The sequence below is a fragment of the Corapipo altera genome, unplaced genomic scaffold, assembly GCF_003945725.1.
Source record: "Corapipo altera isolate COAL_440 unplaced genomic scaffold, ASM394572v1 275, whole genome shotgun sequence".
Lineage (NCBI taxonomy): Eukaryota > Metazoa > Chordata > Aves > Passeriformes > Pipridae > Corapipo > Corapipo altera.
In genome coordinates this window covers 784,614-800,071 of record NW_020885001.1, presented here as the reverse complement: position 1 = coordinate 800,071, position 15,458 = coordinate 784,614, and the positions used below count along the sequence as shown (strand labels likewise).

At 58.9% G+C, this 15,458-nt stretch overlaps 1 protein-coding gene across 1 annotated transcript; it reads right to left on the bottom strand.

The window, feature by feature from the left end:
* Positions 1 to 1,124: 1,124 nt before the first annotated feature.
* On the bottom strand, positions 1,125 to 15,419 carry PLEKHA2 (pleckstrin homology domain containing A2). Its single transcript, XM_027667073.1, has 12 exons — positions 15,368 to 15,419; positions 11,859 to 12,022; positions 11,400 to 11,456; positions 9,887 to 9,935; positions 9,677 to 9,774; positions 7,510 to 7,656; positions 5,481 to 5,630; positions 5,200 to 5,268; positions 5,034 to 5,104; positions 4,618 to 4,681; positions 4,252 to 4,329; positions 1,125 to 3,881 (listed from the first exon to the last, which is right to left on the bottom strand). Exons 2-12 carry the CDS (start codon positions 11,997 to 11,999, stop codon positions 3,546 to 3,548), a joined length of 1,260 nt encoding a protein of 419 aa, XP_027522874.1. The 5' UTR covers positions 12,000 to 12,022; positions 15,368 to 15,419; the 3' UTR covers positions 1,125 to 3,545.
* Positions 15,420 to 15,458: the final 39 nt, after the last annotated feature.

The following is a 15,458-nucleotide window of genomic DNA, read 5'->3' as shown; positions in this document are numbered from 1 at the left end:
GTTAGGTTTGGTAGAACCTGCATCCTGTGGAGAATGTTCCTTTCCCCACTCCTGCCTCTCCAAAGCAGCTCTTGTCACTCATTAGTGACAGGGCTCATTCCTACCTGGAGCTGTCTGGAGCATCCAGGAGCTGTCAGAGTGCTGGGAAGGGCCCTGAGCTGCCCAGGGGCAGCTCCTGTCCATGTGCCAGGCACCCCTCCAGCCCCAGCCCCAGCACGGGGTGCCTGTGGGAGCTGCAACAGCCTCGCACCCAAAAGAGGAAGCCCCACCAGCTGCAGGCTGAAAACTTACCCAGCTGAATAAAAAGGGGAAAAGGAAGCTGCAGCAAGTCCCAGCCAGGGCCAGACACAAAAATCCATGTATGCAAACGTCGGGTCACACTTGAGGTGAAACAGCAAACACACACTGCTGGTCTCACACAGCTCTGCAAGCTGAGGCCCCTCCAGCCCTTTGCCTTTGGCCACTGTCTGCCTGTGCTTCTTCTCCTCCCATGGAGCTGCCCCAGGGCTCAGTTTGGGTGGGAATTCTGCCTGTTCCAGTTTTGCTTTGTGGCTCATTGCACCAACTCCTCCTCTCGGGGCAAGGGGGGGTTGTTGCCCAGTTAGGTCACCACTGATCTGAGTTTGGCAGCTTTGACTGGGGTCAGGGGGTGGCTTCCTCCTGAAACTGCCACATTCCTCAGCAGAACAACTGGGCTGAAAAGTCCGTGGAGGGGAAAAAATTCTGCAGCGAGCCGGAAAAAAAAAGAATAATCCCATGTGCAAAAGCCCATTGTCATGAACAGCTCCCACGTCCCAGCCCCCTGCTGCCAGCTCTCAGCAGGACCCCAAATTCCTTCTGCACCAGGCTCTCCTGAGCTACACCGAGGAACACTCAGGGCCTTGGTCTGGCAGCTTCCCTCCTTCCCACACCTTCGGAAAGGCAAAGAGAGCTGTGACATCCCTGTCCCCCCAGACCCAGAGCCCCAGTGTGTGCAGGGCAGCAGCACCCTGAGAGTGGGGGGCACCCACCAGTGGCCTCAGGCTCCCCCAGCTGCTGCACCCTGTCCCCCCACCCCAGTGGGGACAGCGTTCAACACCCCGGCAATTCTTACCCAAAATACACAGGGCAAAGGGACAGCCTGGGAAAGCAACTGGGATTTCCCTCTTTATTTAAAAACACAGGGAAGAAAGGGCCCTCCAGCATTTACAGGCGAGAGGCGGGAGGTGGGTACCCACACCCTGGGGGTCACAGAGCATCACCCACACGAGGCCCCCGGCCCTAAGAGCACTTGAAATCCCCAGCCAGCACTCACAGGAACGGCTGCAAACACCTGGGAATGTCCATCAGAACAGAGCAAACCCCTCTCTCACACCACTCTGCCCTCAGGGCACCCCAAATCTGCGGCACCCCCAAGAGAGCCCCACAGCACACACTTCAGGAGGGACCAGCTCTGGGGGGATGTGTCTATGCCAGAGAGCTGGGAGACAAATGTAGAGCTGAGAGGACACCAGTTTGCTTTAAAATCACCACAAAGCTCATCGAGGTCTGGCTGCATCAGCCCTGTCCTTCAGGATGGGAGGGAAATTCCTCTCCCCAGCACCACCTGCATAACAGATGGGTCTGAAGCCCAGCTCGGCTCCACATTTGAAATTCATCTGCAGCCTTCACGCTGTCCTGGGGATGCAGGAGGGTGGGAATGAGCAACAGGAATGTTGCAATAATGCTGGAGTCACTGGTAGTTTCTCCTCCTGGATAATTAACCCTAATTGTGCAACAAGCTTCTGTTTTACCATCCCAGGCCTGAGGAAACTGCAATTATCAAGCACCAGGAACACTCTGGACTCCGTGGTTCCAAGGCCTTGCACGAGGGAACCATCATCCCTCTGCATTCCCTGTTCTCCAAGGCTGAGGTCAGAGCACTGTCACCAAGCACTGTGACTCTGATGGATGGGCTTACCAAACCACTGAAACATTCCTGAAACACTGTGTTAGGAGCCAAACAGCAAGTCAGCCTAAAAAAATTAAAGATTTCAAACTCTAGTGCAAATAAAGCAAAAAGGAGCAGAAAAAGGAACAGCAGGATCTGAGTTGCTACAATTAAATAACAAGTAGTAACACTTGCCCTGTACCATTTTCATCGATTCCCACTTGTTTTCATTGTCTCGATGTTCTCCAGCACCTCCACACAACCCCTTTTGAGACCCCTGAACTTGGGGGGCCCCATCCCTGCCTCCCCCAGCTGCACCCAGGCAGCTCCCCTGTGCCTGCCCTGGAGCAGCAACCCTGATCCCCAGAGGGGATCAAGGCAGGAAGGTGCAATTTGAATCATGTTAAGGTCAGTTGGGCTAATCAAGGCTCAGAGCTCAACTGATAAAGCTCCGCTCAACCCTGGGCCGAGGCTGAAGCACAGCTGTCAAACAGCTGGAGGCCCCAAAAGGGCAGGGAGGAACCAGGTGTTGTGCTCCTGGGGAGCACGCTGGGCTGAGTGTGCAGAGCAGGGGATGTGCAGTGGCCAGGGAAGCAAAAGGGGAGCTGTGTCCTCACTCAGCACCCAGGGATTGCACTCACTTTCGGGGTGAAGGTATCAGACGATCTCGCTGCCAAGGGAACACCTGGATTTTCTACACACTATTTATCACACCTACAGGAGCTCATTTGGTTATGGAAATGACAATTCACGTTGCTCTAAAAACTCGTGGTGGTTTCCACCTCGGGCAGGCAGTGGGTGAGTCAGCCAGACAAGTCTGCCCAGTTCCATCAGGCACTCGGTTTTCGGTGCTTTTTGCTAAAAGCCCTTCACCACCCAGCACAGCTCCCTGTGTCCAGGTGTGCCCAGTGCAAAACCAACACCGTACCTGAGGATGCTCCCACCTGGGAGCCACCGTTGCTCCAGCTGCCTGCTCTGGCTCGTGCTCAGGAAGTACCAAAAAACATTTGGGGAGGCTGAGCACCTGCCCAGGCTGGGGTTCAACAGGAGCCACACGTATAAAAGGATGTAATCAAAAACCAACAGACTGCTGATACACCCCTGGGCAGGCGGTGGGAAGAGCTGGTCCGAGGGTAGTAAGTCACTGGAAGGGGAAGCTGCAGGGAGTCCCCTGTGTGGGCAGCTGTGGGTTGGTATCTCTCAGCTCTGCCCCCCTCCTGGGGAGTCTGAGCAGCTTCAAAGGGGACAGAAACGTTTTTCAAACACAAGAAAGGCCACACTTCCCTTCACGCTTCCAAGACCTCCTGCCGCTTCCTCCAGACTCGGTTTTTGGGGGAAATTGTGGAGTTGCAGAAGATGTCCCCTCATCCAGGCCCCCAGCACCTCCTGCCCCACACAGCAAGCGCTGGCAGTGCCCGGGGGCACCTTCCAAAACATGGAGCCACTGGGGCCAAGCCCGGGCAGGAGCAGCCAGGGCAGAGCAGGGCACCAGGATGCAGGTCCAGACTGATCCTGCACCGCAGGGAAGGGCTGTGAGGAGGGAAGGGACCACCCTGCACAGCCCCAGTCGCCCCTCAGGGACCCCCGGCAGCCGCAGTGGCGGCGGGTGGAGCCGGGGGGGTGGCTCGGTGCCCGGTCAGACGTCGGAGGTCCGGATGCTCTCGTCGTCCAGGTCGAAGGCGAACGGCTTCTCCTTGAGGTGCTGCGGCTCCGACCTGTGGCGCAGGCGCGTGCCCGGCCCGGCTCTGCCCGCGCGCTCCGTCAGCGCCGGCACGAACACCGAGTCTCTGAGCGGCTCCGGCCGCTTCCCCTCCGCCGGTGGCACCTGTGGCACCGGCGTCCAGGGCTGCCAGGAGGAGCTGGACGGGGCCTTGCACAGGGCTCTCCGCTCCTCGGCCGCCGGCCGCGCCGGGGATGGGGCCGAGGAGCTGCCGGGCCTGCCCATGGAGGTGGATCTCATGAAGGACATCTCCTGCAAGGACAGAGCAGAGCCAGGCTGCCGGGTCTGGGCGTGCGACGCTGCGCCCTGCCCGCTTCACACACTCTGCAGGAGAGAAAAGGGCCCAGAGCAAAGGGAAAGGCGGAATTCCACAGCCTTTGCCACCCGTCAGGCTCTCGCTTGTGCCTCGGAGCAGAGCAGGGCTCATGCAGGTCCACTTTGACAGCTGAACCTCACGTCTCCAAAGGAAGCTTTTCCAGTGACTGGTAAACCCAGGGAGGGCAGGGATCTCATCCTGGAATCAGTCTAACCAAGCACTTACACCATCCACTAAATAAATATCTCGCACATTGGCCTGAACTCCATTAGACACTAAACACGAAGCAGAAAGGACATGACCTACCCTGGGGTGGGTCTTCAGGGCCTGGACTGCGCCCGTGATCGCCCGGATCCAGCTGTGCATGTCCTCGGGGCTGTCTGCCTGCAAACACAGCAGCCCCAGTGAGGCTCTGCCTCCTGCCACCCACGATGCAGCCACGCAGGGGCACGTGAGGCACCCGCTGTCCTGGCATTCCCAAGGCTCAGCTCTGCCTTTTCCTGCTCTCAAACAGCCCCCATCATAAATAAGCCCAAGGGAGAAGTGAACAGCTCTCACCGTGTGTTACAGCCCCACCTGTCCATGTTCACTGCTGAGGGGCTGCAGGGAACAGCCCATTTGCTGAGAGCTGAACTTACTGCCCTGAAAATTATCCTGGCCTCGGCTGCTCACCTGGATGTAGAAGGTCCTGGAGCTTGTTATGATTTCAAAGAGGTTGTCCCGCATCAGGAGGTCACTAGAAGCAGTGAGAAAGAGACAGTCACCCCAGCAGCCATCATGGATGGAAAAAAACTGTGTTTATCCTCATCTCTGGGGTGTACCGGGGAGAAACATACTGAAGGCAAACCTTGGGTCTCATTGGGATTTTGAGAAGATTCCAGCTGCCCAGAGATCCTCGGCCACACACCCTCCCCAGCTCTGCTATCAGCAGGCAGACCCCTGCCCTCCCTCACCATAACCCACCGCGTTCCCAGCTCGTTTTAAACGTCAGCTTGCCATCACTTATTCGGAATAAACAATTTGGAGATACACCAATACAGCGCATCTTTACTTTAGTCACAGCTGGGAAACACAGACGGGAGCATTACCCTGACTTGACCAGGCACTCGTGGGTCTTGCAAACATCCTTCAGGAGAATCGAACGCAAGGGCTCCTTGTCCTGCAGAGGTGAGAGGAGGTGGTGATGGGCTCAGCCGGGATGTGCCTCTCACGGAGGGCCCCGCAGCACAGCAGCAGTGCCAGAGCTCTGCTCACCTGCTCACACTTGTAGTAACTGATGGAAAACTCATCCAGGACGAAGTACCGCCGCTTCCAGCTCTTCCTCTGGAAAAGAGGAGGGAATCGCTGGGCGCTGGGCTCTGCCACCCTCCCTCCCTACCCACACCACCGTGGTGCTGCACTCAGGGCATCCCTGGAGCATGCAGGGTGTCCCCGGAGCGCTCCCAGCCCCGGCACTCACCATGTTCCCTGGCACTCACCACGTTCCCTGGCACTCACCACGTTCCCTGGCACTCCCCACATTCCCTGGCACTCACCACATTGCCCTGCTTCACGCAGAAGCCGCTCTTGAGCGCGGGGGGCCCGGCGGGTGGTTTGGTGGCCGAGGGGGGGATGTAGCTCTGCGAGCGCCGCAGCAGCGGGTGGGCAGCCCCCACCTCACTGCCCTCCCCTCCGTCCCCACCGTTCTGCAAGTGGAGAGAACAGAGTCACTGGGAGCAGGGAGGGGGGATTCCCTGTTGGAAAGCAGGACACCCAGTTGCAGGGAAAAGCCACCTGATGTGAGCCCCCAGTGCAGTGTGTGAGCCAAGGGCTAACGGTAGCACTGGACAGAGGCAGGGAATGAGCCAGAGTCCAGAGCTGATGTTCTCTCACTGCAGGCAGCTTTCCAGGCTGCTGCCTTGGTACTCTTCACCCTTTTGGCACCCACATGTTAAAAAAATCAGAAAGGCTACAGAAAAGCAAGAGAAAAATCTCTTGAAGCGGGGGAGTTAAGGGAGCTCATCTGTCTGGCTCATCACACGCTGAGAGGTGACTCAACTGCACCACTGCAGGTATGAGGAGAACAGGAACCACCAGACAAACCCAAGTTAGAAAGCAGGGATGCTTTCCAGAAGAAGAAGGCAATATATCATGGGAATAAACTGCTCAGGAAAGCCATAAAGCCTCTGCTCCACATTTTCAGAGCCAAATTCTCCCAAAGACATTGGGGTGCTTGGAGTCGAGGTAGGGAAGCTGTGCCTTCTCTGGCCCCAGGCTGTCTCTCCTCAAGTGCAATGCTCACTGCTATGAGCACAGAGGGGCTGTGGTTGTGGCCATGTGCCCAGTACCCACCCCTTGCTCCCCCCAGCACATCCCAGAGCACCCCAAGGGGTGGACCCTGCCCTGCTGCCAGCATCACCCTGCCAGCGCCCTCCCTTCCCCCCAGCAGCGAAGAGGATGGTTGAGATGAAACATCTGCTGCACTCAGCTCCTTCCCCGTCCCTCCAACCCCTTCCTCCTGCTGGGCTGAGGTTTGAGCATTGCCATGGCAGCGGGGTGGCCCTGGCTGCCACCACCCTTATATGGCCCCGTGCCGGTGCGACTGCCGCTGCGGTTAAGCCGACAGCCTGCCTGCCCTGCGCCTTCCAGCACCTTCCAGAGCTGCTTCAGCGTCCCCAGGACAGACAAGCAACCTTTTGGCTGGCCCTAAAGCACTGCCCAGCCCCTCGGGAGAGCAGTGGAGCAGAGCTCCAGTCCTGCTGGGACGGGGACACCGCCTGTGCCTCTCGCCTGGGGCTGTGCCAGCTCTGCTGGGTGTTACACAGGTGGTGTCCAAAGCCAGAGGTGAGGACACTCCTGCAACAGGGAGGGTCACAGCCTGGAGCTGGGGTGATGCTGCTGGCCAGCCTGGGGGTGCAGCCGGAGTGTGGGGTTCCCCCCTGCAGCCCCGGAGCAGCACCAGCCAGGAAACCACAGACGCACCCAGGAAGCTGCAGCAGAGGAATGGCCATTTCACACAGAAAGAGGTAGCAAGAGCACAGAAACGTTCTGGCAGCTGATGCTCCACCTCCAAAAAACCCCTGTGCACCCCCTGCCCCCCGCACACCTCCACAGCCCTGCTGAACCCTGCGGCCAGGGACGTGTTAAAAGCAGAAACCACTGCAATGATCTAATTGTCTGCTCTATTTTTAGTGCTGCCACTGATACACGGGCTGAAGTGAGACCCAGAGCTGGACGAGCGCCCAAAGGTGGGCGATGCCGACGGCCACGTGCACCCCCAGCCGTGTGCCAGGGCAAGGGGTGCAGAACCACAGCAAGCAGGGCCAGCCTCCCCCCAGGACAGGCCAGTCCCTCTGCCCTGGGCACCTCCAGGCAGGATTTGGACCCAGGACGAGTGGGTGGATGGCAATGGCCAGGAAGCCGAGCGGATTTGTGGCTTCCTCCTCCTCCTCACACCCCTCATCTCATCACACCTCAGAGCAAGAGAAAGCAGAGCTGTCACAGGGTGCTCAGAGCAGCCCTTTATACCCGCAGTGGGAAGGGTACCATGCTGGTTCCCAGAAACAAAAGTGCAAACCAGCTCACCTGGTTGATGGAGATGGGCGTGTGGACCACCACCCCCCCCACAATCTCTGTTTTGTAGGCCACCTGGGGCTTCCTCTCCTGGGCCTGGGGGACCACCGGGGGCTTTGCAACCTCTGTGGCTGGTGGGACGCTGCCGCCCTTTGGCACCTGTGGGAGAAGCAAAGGTATGAAGGGCACAGGGTGACCAGGCAGGGCAGCCCCACGCCTGCACTGGGCACCCCTGCCTCTGTCTAATGCAGCAACATCCCTTTAAAAAATAAGACCTGAACGAGCACCCCAGTTAGGAAGGGTGTGGGCCCCCCTGGGTGGCTGGCAGGAGGCACCCAGATGGGAGATGAGAGGTGCTGAATGATTAAGCATCACCTCAGAGGCGCCTGCGACTCGTCTCTGCACCTCAGTGCGTTTGTGGGACACTTGCTCCTTTAATTGTCCCCGCTCCACTTACAGCCAGGCTTAATGAGGAGCTGGGTCTGGCTAACGAGGCTGAGCTGCACGTCCACAGCCGACAGCCGGGCGCTGCCGAGCCCCCCAGCCTGGCTGTGACCCTGCTGAGAGTGGCCCCACACCCCTGGGCACAGGCTGTGCTGTGGGAACCCACCTCCCAGTACTGGCATCTTCCCTTTCCCCCTCCCAGCTCCTTCCCTCTGGCACCTGGCTCTGGACAAAAAGGCACGTTTCCAACTTTCCCTTCCTGAGCCTGCACTTCCACCTCCTTACTGCCATTAGTGGGGTCCCTGGCTCCAAGCCACCCTCCTGCTTTGCCCCCAGAGCAGGGCAGAGTGGCAGCGTCACCCACATCCCAGTAGCCCTGAGTTTCCCAGCCAGCCTGTGACAACTCCTCCCTGCAGGGCTGGAAGAGCCGGTCGGCCAGCTGGGACACAGCCAGAGTCGGGAAGGGCTGGCCAACATCAGGGTATGGAAATCACCACAGTTTCTTGCAGAGGCAGATGTATCTCATCTTCCCATCATCCCAGGTCCCACCTCTGCCAGCCTGGCAGACCCTCCACCCTCTCCAGGCAGCAACCCCTGAGGAAACTACACTGATGGTAGAGCCAGACACACACCCTGGGCAGGCTCTGGTTACAGCTCTACCCAGCTCTGGAGGTGAAGGTTGTGGCCCATCTCACCTGGACCCAGAAAGAGAAGGCACGAGCCAGAGCCCCTGCAGTCTGGTGGCAGCAGGCACAGAGGTTGTCACACAATGTCTTTGCAGACAAAAAAAAAAGAAAATACAAGCCAGGTCTGATCTTGCAGGTGAGTTTGTCACAGAGGCTACAACATGGTACTCCAGGGATTTTAAAGAAAAAACTCATCTGATGGGTCCCAAACCTAAGCTGTTTACCATGATTTTTCCTTGCCCTTGGTTTACACACCACAAACAACACGCCTCAGTGCACCATCTAGCAGAACTCTGCTCACATCAAGCATTGGCCCCACTGCTCACTGCAGTTCAGCAGAAACCCCCAACCCCTTCCCAGGGACCCCCCCCATCCAGGTGCAGGGAGAAGCCATCCTGGAGCTCCCAAACCCGAGCCCCCAGAGCAGGCACTGCCAGCTGAGCATCACCCCCAGCCTGCAGAGGAGGCTCCTGTTCCATTCCCACTGCACAGGGAGAGAGCAGCACATCCCCCATCGCCGGGAGCTCTGGCAGCTGCGGAGCACAGACTGCACAGACCCTGCACAGGCTCTGCACAGGCTCTGCACAGGCTCTCAGAGCTGCTGGGTCAGTGACCATCAGCACACGGCTCCCTGAGCACAGCAGCAGATGAGAGGAGATGGCAGATGAACCCCCCTGGACGCAGGTACAGCCCGCCCTGCTGCTCCCCACAGCGCAGGGCACTCGCTGCGCCTCGCCACGAGACCTGGCGTTCCAGGAAGAACAAAAATTGAGTAAATAAGTAATTGAAGCACAAGAAAGACGCCCTTTGACAGTCACAGCGAGGAGCTGGCTGGGCTGGATCCCAGTCAGCAGGAGCAACAGGAGGGAGAGGGCCCTGGAGCAGGCGGGGATGGGGACAGCTCCAAGATTGGAACCTTCCTGGGGCGCAGCCGCCGTCCCCCACAGCTGGGCTGGGAGGGTGAAGAAAGACACACCCAGTAAATCTCAACCAGGAGGATCCCTGGGGATGGTGGAGGCAACATCTGAGAAGAGCATTAAGTGACCTACCGTGATCTTACTGGCCCGGTTCAGCGCCTCCACCCAGTCCTGCAGATCCTTCTGATCGCTGGCTTGCAAGAAATAGCGCTGGGATAGAGCGTTGATAACTGCCAGGGAAGGGAAGGACAGGGACAGTTGGCAGCAGCCAGGAGGGCTCACAGCCCACCCCACAGCCTCTCATGTCCCCTCATAGAGCCCACCAGGGTCCCCCTCACTCACCAAAGCAGAACGGAGTTTTCGGCTTCTGTTTCGGGGTGGCGACGCTGACCTGTGACAGAGCAAACCAGGGACAAAATTAGAGACAAGAGCCCATGCTCATGGGGGGCAAGAGAGCTGGAACTTTCCACCCACCCACCCACCCACCCCGCTGCGTGTCACCGCTGGGCACTGCACCCAGCCTGGGCTCTGCCCCCCTGGGCAGGACCCCCCGTGCCCCCTGACTCATGAGGTGCAGCACAGCTGTGCCAGCTGTTGGGAGCTGGCCCGTGTCAGAGTAACAGCACCACACCCAGCAGCGGGCGCAGGGTCCCAGGGGAAGGTCAGCACAGAGCCAGGACTTTCATCCCCCACGTCCCCCCCGGCACCGGCTGCGCTGCACAGCAGAGCACAGAAAGCTTTCAAAGGCCCTGGAAACATGAGTTCTTCTGGACTAACACAGTTGCTCTTGTCAGCAATTAAGAAAATTGAGGGAAAATAGCAGTGGTTTCTCCCTAAAGAGTAGGAATCATTTATATAAGAATAATATTCCTTGGGGCTCCAAGCACAGCATTCATGGAGTATTTATTCTGACAGCCCTCCTCCATCAGAGCCAGTCCATAATGCTTTAAATATGTTTTCTCAAGCAAACCTCCATTTTTCTGGTATATTTACTGTTGGTAGTTCCAGCTGCTGGCGGAACCCAACCACGCAGTTTGTGACCAAATGCTGTCTGTCCTGCAGCAATTTTCATTTAAACTAAAACCTATATAATTTGTAAGTGAGGCTCTTTCTGAAATGGGGAAGGCTCAGCCTCCCGGCGTTGCTTCATCTGCGCTTAATTTATAAATCATGATTCAGCAGGAACAGAGAGATCTGTCCAATTCTTTATCCGGCTCCAGGACAAAGCCGAGCTGAGCCCAGCGTGGCAGCCACGAGCCCCCCACTCCCCCACAGCGGCCGAGGGGCCACTTGCAGGAGGAGGACGGTGCAAGCTCTGCTCTCTGCACTCGCAGCCAGGGCTCCACGTGTCTCACTCACTGGTCCTGCAACAGTTGTCACTTATTGCATTATTTCTGCCTTCTCCTGGAGGCCGGATAACACTCTTAAGACACACAGAAGTGAGTCTCCCGAAGGTCTCGTCCTTCAGAGTGCTGCCCTCTGAGCACAGGGAGAGCTCCTGGTGCACCACGGAGCCGACTGCCAGCTCCATGTCCATGCTCCTGTCCCCACCTGTCCCTGGCTGCCCCGTGTCCTTCCTCTTCCTCCTGCAACCCGACCTCTCATCCCGTCCCATGCTGGTCCACGGCTGAAGGTGAACACGGTCCCAGTGCTGGGATCCCTGTGCTGTGGGGACTCCCTGCTTCCCATGGCCCTGCACAGGTTCCATCTCAGGGAGCTTGTCACGAGCTCAGGCAGGACCAGGACCCGGCCTCGGGTGCTTCCAGGGCAAGCCATCGCCTCTCCTGGGAACGCCGCACGGACGAGGGGATAAGAGGGAGCATTCACCTTTCCCTCCGCCCCACCCCGACATTACCTTGGAGATATAGGTCAGCTGCAGAGATCCCACGGCACCCGCTCCGATGGCCAGGTTCTGCAACACAGGGAATGAGCAATGGGAGGTAAATGACAGGGAGGAGGCAGCAGGGCCGAGCCAGGCTCTCGTTTGTGTCCCCGGGGTCAGGCAGCAGCCTCAGCTGCTTCCTTCTCTGTGCCCTGGTTCAGCTCAGAGCCCCCAGCAGCAGGACTAGCCCTGCTGTGCTGCACCCCAGTGCTGTCCCAACATTGGGACAGTCCTGGAAACCACAGAGGTCACAGAGGGGCTGGAGCCTGGTCACGGCCACGCTCAGCCACAGGACACCCCAACAGACAACCCACACTGCAGGCAGTGACCTTCAGGGACCTGGGGGAGATGAGATGCCTCCACCAGGGAGGCCAGAATCTGCCTACAGACTCACTGACGACTTCCACAGACGTGCCCAGCACATGAGCCTACCTGAGGGTTGTCCATGTACCACAGGAGGTGGTTGGCCTGGGTGTCCAGGATGAAATACCTCCGCAGAAACTTGCCACAGGTCTCATTTTCTTCGATGTCCAGGAACCCGCAGATACGGTTCTGTCGGTCCAGGTACGGCATGCCGGGTTCCTTCTGGCATCACCCTGTGGAGTGAGGACAGGCAGGGAGAGGTGGGTGCTCTGCTCCCACAGCCCCAGCTCCCGAGGGAGCTGATCCCATGCTCACAGCCATCCCAACCCCTTGGAGCCAGATGTGCCAGGATGCCAGCGCAGTCACTCAGCCACATCTGAGCTCACCAGAGGGAGAGGAAAGGGATAACCTACCAACCCATCACTCAGCCCCAAGAGCCACCGACCCCTAGGAAAGAGGACAAAGTAGCCACAAAGGATCTGACGTGAGACACCAGATCCCTGGGAACTGTGGCAAAAAATGATCCCGAAGCAGACTGTGCGCTAGAGAGAGCCCGAGCACACTCCCAGGAAATGGGAAACAATCTGCAACTCCAGCAGAAAATCTGTGCAGGCAGGATGCCGAGTCAGCAGGGCAAACAATGACCCATCACAGTGGGGCCACACCGTGCCCCCAGGTCTGCCACGGGCATGGCCCCTCCACGGCACTGTCCCCTCCACGGCACTGTCCCCTCCACGGCACTGTCCCCCAGCCGGGGGGGTCTCCCCCGAGCCCCCCTGGGCTGCAGCAGGAACACTGTCACTTCCAGTCACTTCCAGCCCCACGCGGGGAGTGGAAGCAGCACCGAGAGCCGCGGGTGGGTGGGCAGGACACGTCCCAGTGCCCGGGCAGAGCCCCCCGTCCACGGGGCAGGGAAGGGCTGGGGGCGGCCGTTACCCAGAGGATGAGAGCGAAGCCGGTGTGGTTTGTCTGGCAGGAGAGGGGTGATCACGCAGGTGCCAGAAGTGGAGCCACACAAATAAAAGACCTCATGCAGAAAAGGAGGAAATACTATTTTTGAGCTGCAGTGGAGTGGGGCCCGAGGAGGCAAGGGTTGTGCAAGAGCTGGGGTGCAGCTGCAAAGGTAGAGGAGGCAGAACACAACCTGCTGTCAGGACCTCAGTTCATCACCAGTGTTTCAGAGATGGGTATTGGGGCTTGGCTCAAGGGGAACTGTGCTGCTGCAGGGGGAGAGGTTGATTTAGCCCAACACGGGTGCCCCAGTGCAAAGGTTTATGTGGGGCACTTCATGTCTCACTGCTTTTTTGTGGGGTTATTTTTGTGGTGGGGAAGCACGTGGAAAGCCAGTTGCCGGGTGCCTTCAACCACACCAACACATTCAGAGCAAGCCTCATAAACTCTCTCTTCCTTCTGCTGATAATAAAAGTTCAGACATTTCTGCTTAGGAGAGGGATGAGGATAAGCAGAGTGTGCCACAGGCAGTGCAGGGATGAGCCCCCAGCCCCATGGGACTCCTGATGGGACCCCCTAGGTCCCTCCCCTGCCATCCTTCATTACCACAGGCTCGTCTGGGACCCCACAAAACAGCTCAGCCCTTCCGTGCACTTGAATGTGCACAAACCTCTGGGCAGAGGAGACTGGGACTGCCCTACACTCAGCCCCCAGCCTGCCCCCTCACACCCCACTGCCCACAGGACACAAATGGTCTGTGTTCTTGGGGCCATCAAGAACTTCACTTTTCCATAGGAAAAGGATAAAATTAGCATTTCCAGGTCTGCTAGCACATCAGTCCCTCTGCTCAGGAACTCCAGGAGGGCCAGAAAATGCTCAATTCTCACCAACATTGACTATTTATACAGCACTTTGTAAATTCCAACTCATAAATAATAAATATTTTTATGTGAAACCGAAACAGAAAAGGAGCATCATTTAAAAGTGTGGATGAGCCCCTGAAGGCCTCAGAGCGAGGAGGAGCTTCAGCTTCCAAGGACATCCCGTATGGAAACACGATGGACAGACCACTGGCACTGGGAGCAACGATTTATGGATGATGCTCACCCCTGATTCCCAGAGGCTGATCTGCCACCCAACAACTTTCCGAGCATTACACCGAATCCAACCCTCAGGAGGTCGTTACCAGATCCTGCTTAGGAATGCATTCCATCTCCTAGTGAAGCACATCAGAGGGTGTGCACTACCAGGACTCCTTCCTACCTCTGAAGCAAGCAACTTTCAAGCTTTTTCAGTCCTAATGTCCCAATAAAAGAGACACCCCTTTCCTGACTCAGAGAATGAGATGGCAAGCAGTTGGTCTGTAGAAGAAGTTTACAGCAAAGCACTCCCTCTTCTACCTCCTGAGATAGAGGGATGTGCTTCCCAGGGAGAGGCAGGAGGAGCAGGGCACAGTCCACGCAGCACCCAAGTCCCCTCTGCGGCCACGGGTGGCTCAGAGGCCTCGTGTGCAGCCACACAGCCAGACTTTCCGGGAAGAAGCCCAGGACACCAGGACTCCACCACATCATCACAGCTGCTCGTGCCCTGCTCTGTCCTGCTCCCAGCACAGCTACAGCCACAGCAGTGACCCAGGGACACTGTGCAGCAGGAAAACCCGAGGCAACGGGAGACCCGACATTTGGAGCATCACAGCATCACAGCTGCCAGAGCCATCTCCCTGGCACTTCACTCCACAGCACCCATCACACCTCAGGGCAGCCACTGCATCCTCCTCCTACTCCTCCTCTCTCACGCCTGTCTGCCCGGGCTGCCCTGGCAGCGGCTGGGGTGCAGGAGGAACCCCCTTTTCAGAAGGGCTGGGAGCTGCGATGCCCGGTGCCCCACGAGCTGAGCCGCTGCAGCTCCACTTCCTCCGACCTGCTCTTGCAGAGCAGCTCCAGGAGCTCGCGCGGCGACGTCTGTCCCGACCCGCGAGACGGACGGGGTAGGCAGAGCCCAGCAACTCGCTCCTGCTAATTCCAGACATTTGCCTTAATGAAATGATTAACCTGTTGGGAGCAAGCTGGGAGCAACCAGGCTACAGCTCTTTACCTGGCCACGAAGAGTCGGGGAGCAGAGCAAATAGCTGCAGATTCCTGATCCCCGCCGCACGTTTGCTTCCAAACCCAAAGACTCTCGGCGGCGATGGTGCCCACAGTACTCCCGGGGCTCCTACGGGGACTCCTCCTCTGCTCCCCAAACCTCGTCCGTCCCGGCGAGCCCCCCTCGCTGCCCCCCGCTTCCCCGTCCCCGACCCTTCGCTGCAGGCACCGCCGGGCAGAAGCCGCTGGCATCGGGAGGGCTCGACCCCAGCCCGGGCACGGAGGCTCCAGCTGCAGCGACCGAAGTCTCCGCCACATCCCGGGACCACCCCGGGGCCGCCTCCCCGCCCGCTCTCTCCGCCGGGGGCACCGACGCCTCCCGCCGCCCCGCAAGCCCGGGGAGCCGGGGGAAGGGGGCCGGAGGGAGGATGGGGACGGGGCAGGGGGGGCTCCCAGCCCGCCCCGCGGGGTCCCTCGAGAAGCGCCGGGGAGCGAGCGCTGCCCACGGGCGGCTCCGCGGACACGCGCGGCCCCCGCACTCACCCCGCGGCGTCCCTGGGCTGCGCCCCCCGCGCATGGCCGGCGGAGCGGGCGGGGGGCGGCGGAGCGGCGGGGCCGGTGGCCGGGCCGGGGC

Bases quoted from the DNA above. Each gene is read 5' to 3' on its own strand.
- PLEKHA2 (XM_027667073.1), bottom strand. From the start codon at position 11,999: ATGCCGTACCTGGACCGACAGAACCGTATCTGCGGGTTCCTGGACATC. The intron at 5,631-7,509 runs GTGAGCTGGTTT...CTCCACTTGCAG, and splicing joins CGCCCATCTCCATCAACCAG to AACGGTGGGGACGGAGGGGA. The intron at 5,105-5,199 runs GTGAGCAGAGCT...TCACCTCTGCAG, and splicing joins GTTACTACAAGTGTGAGCAG to GACAAGGAGCCCTTGCGTTC.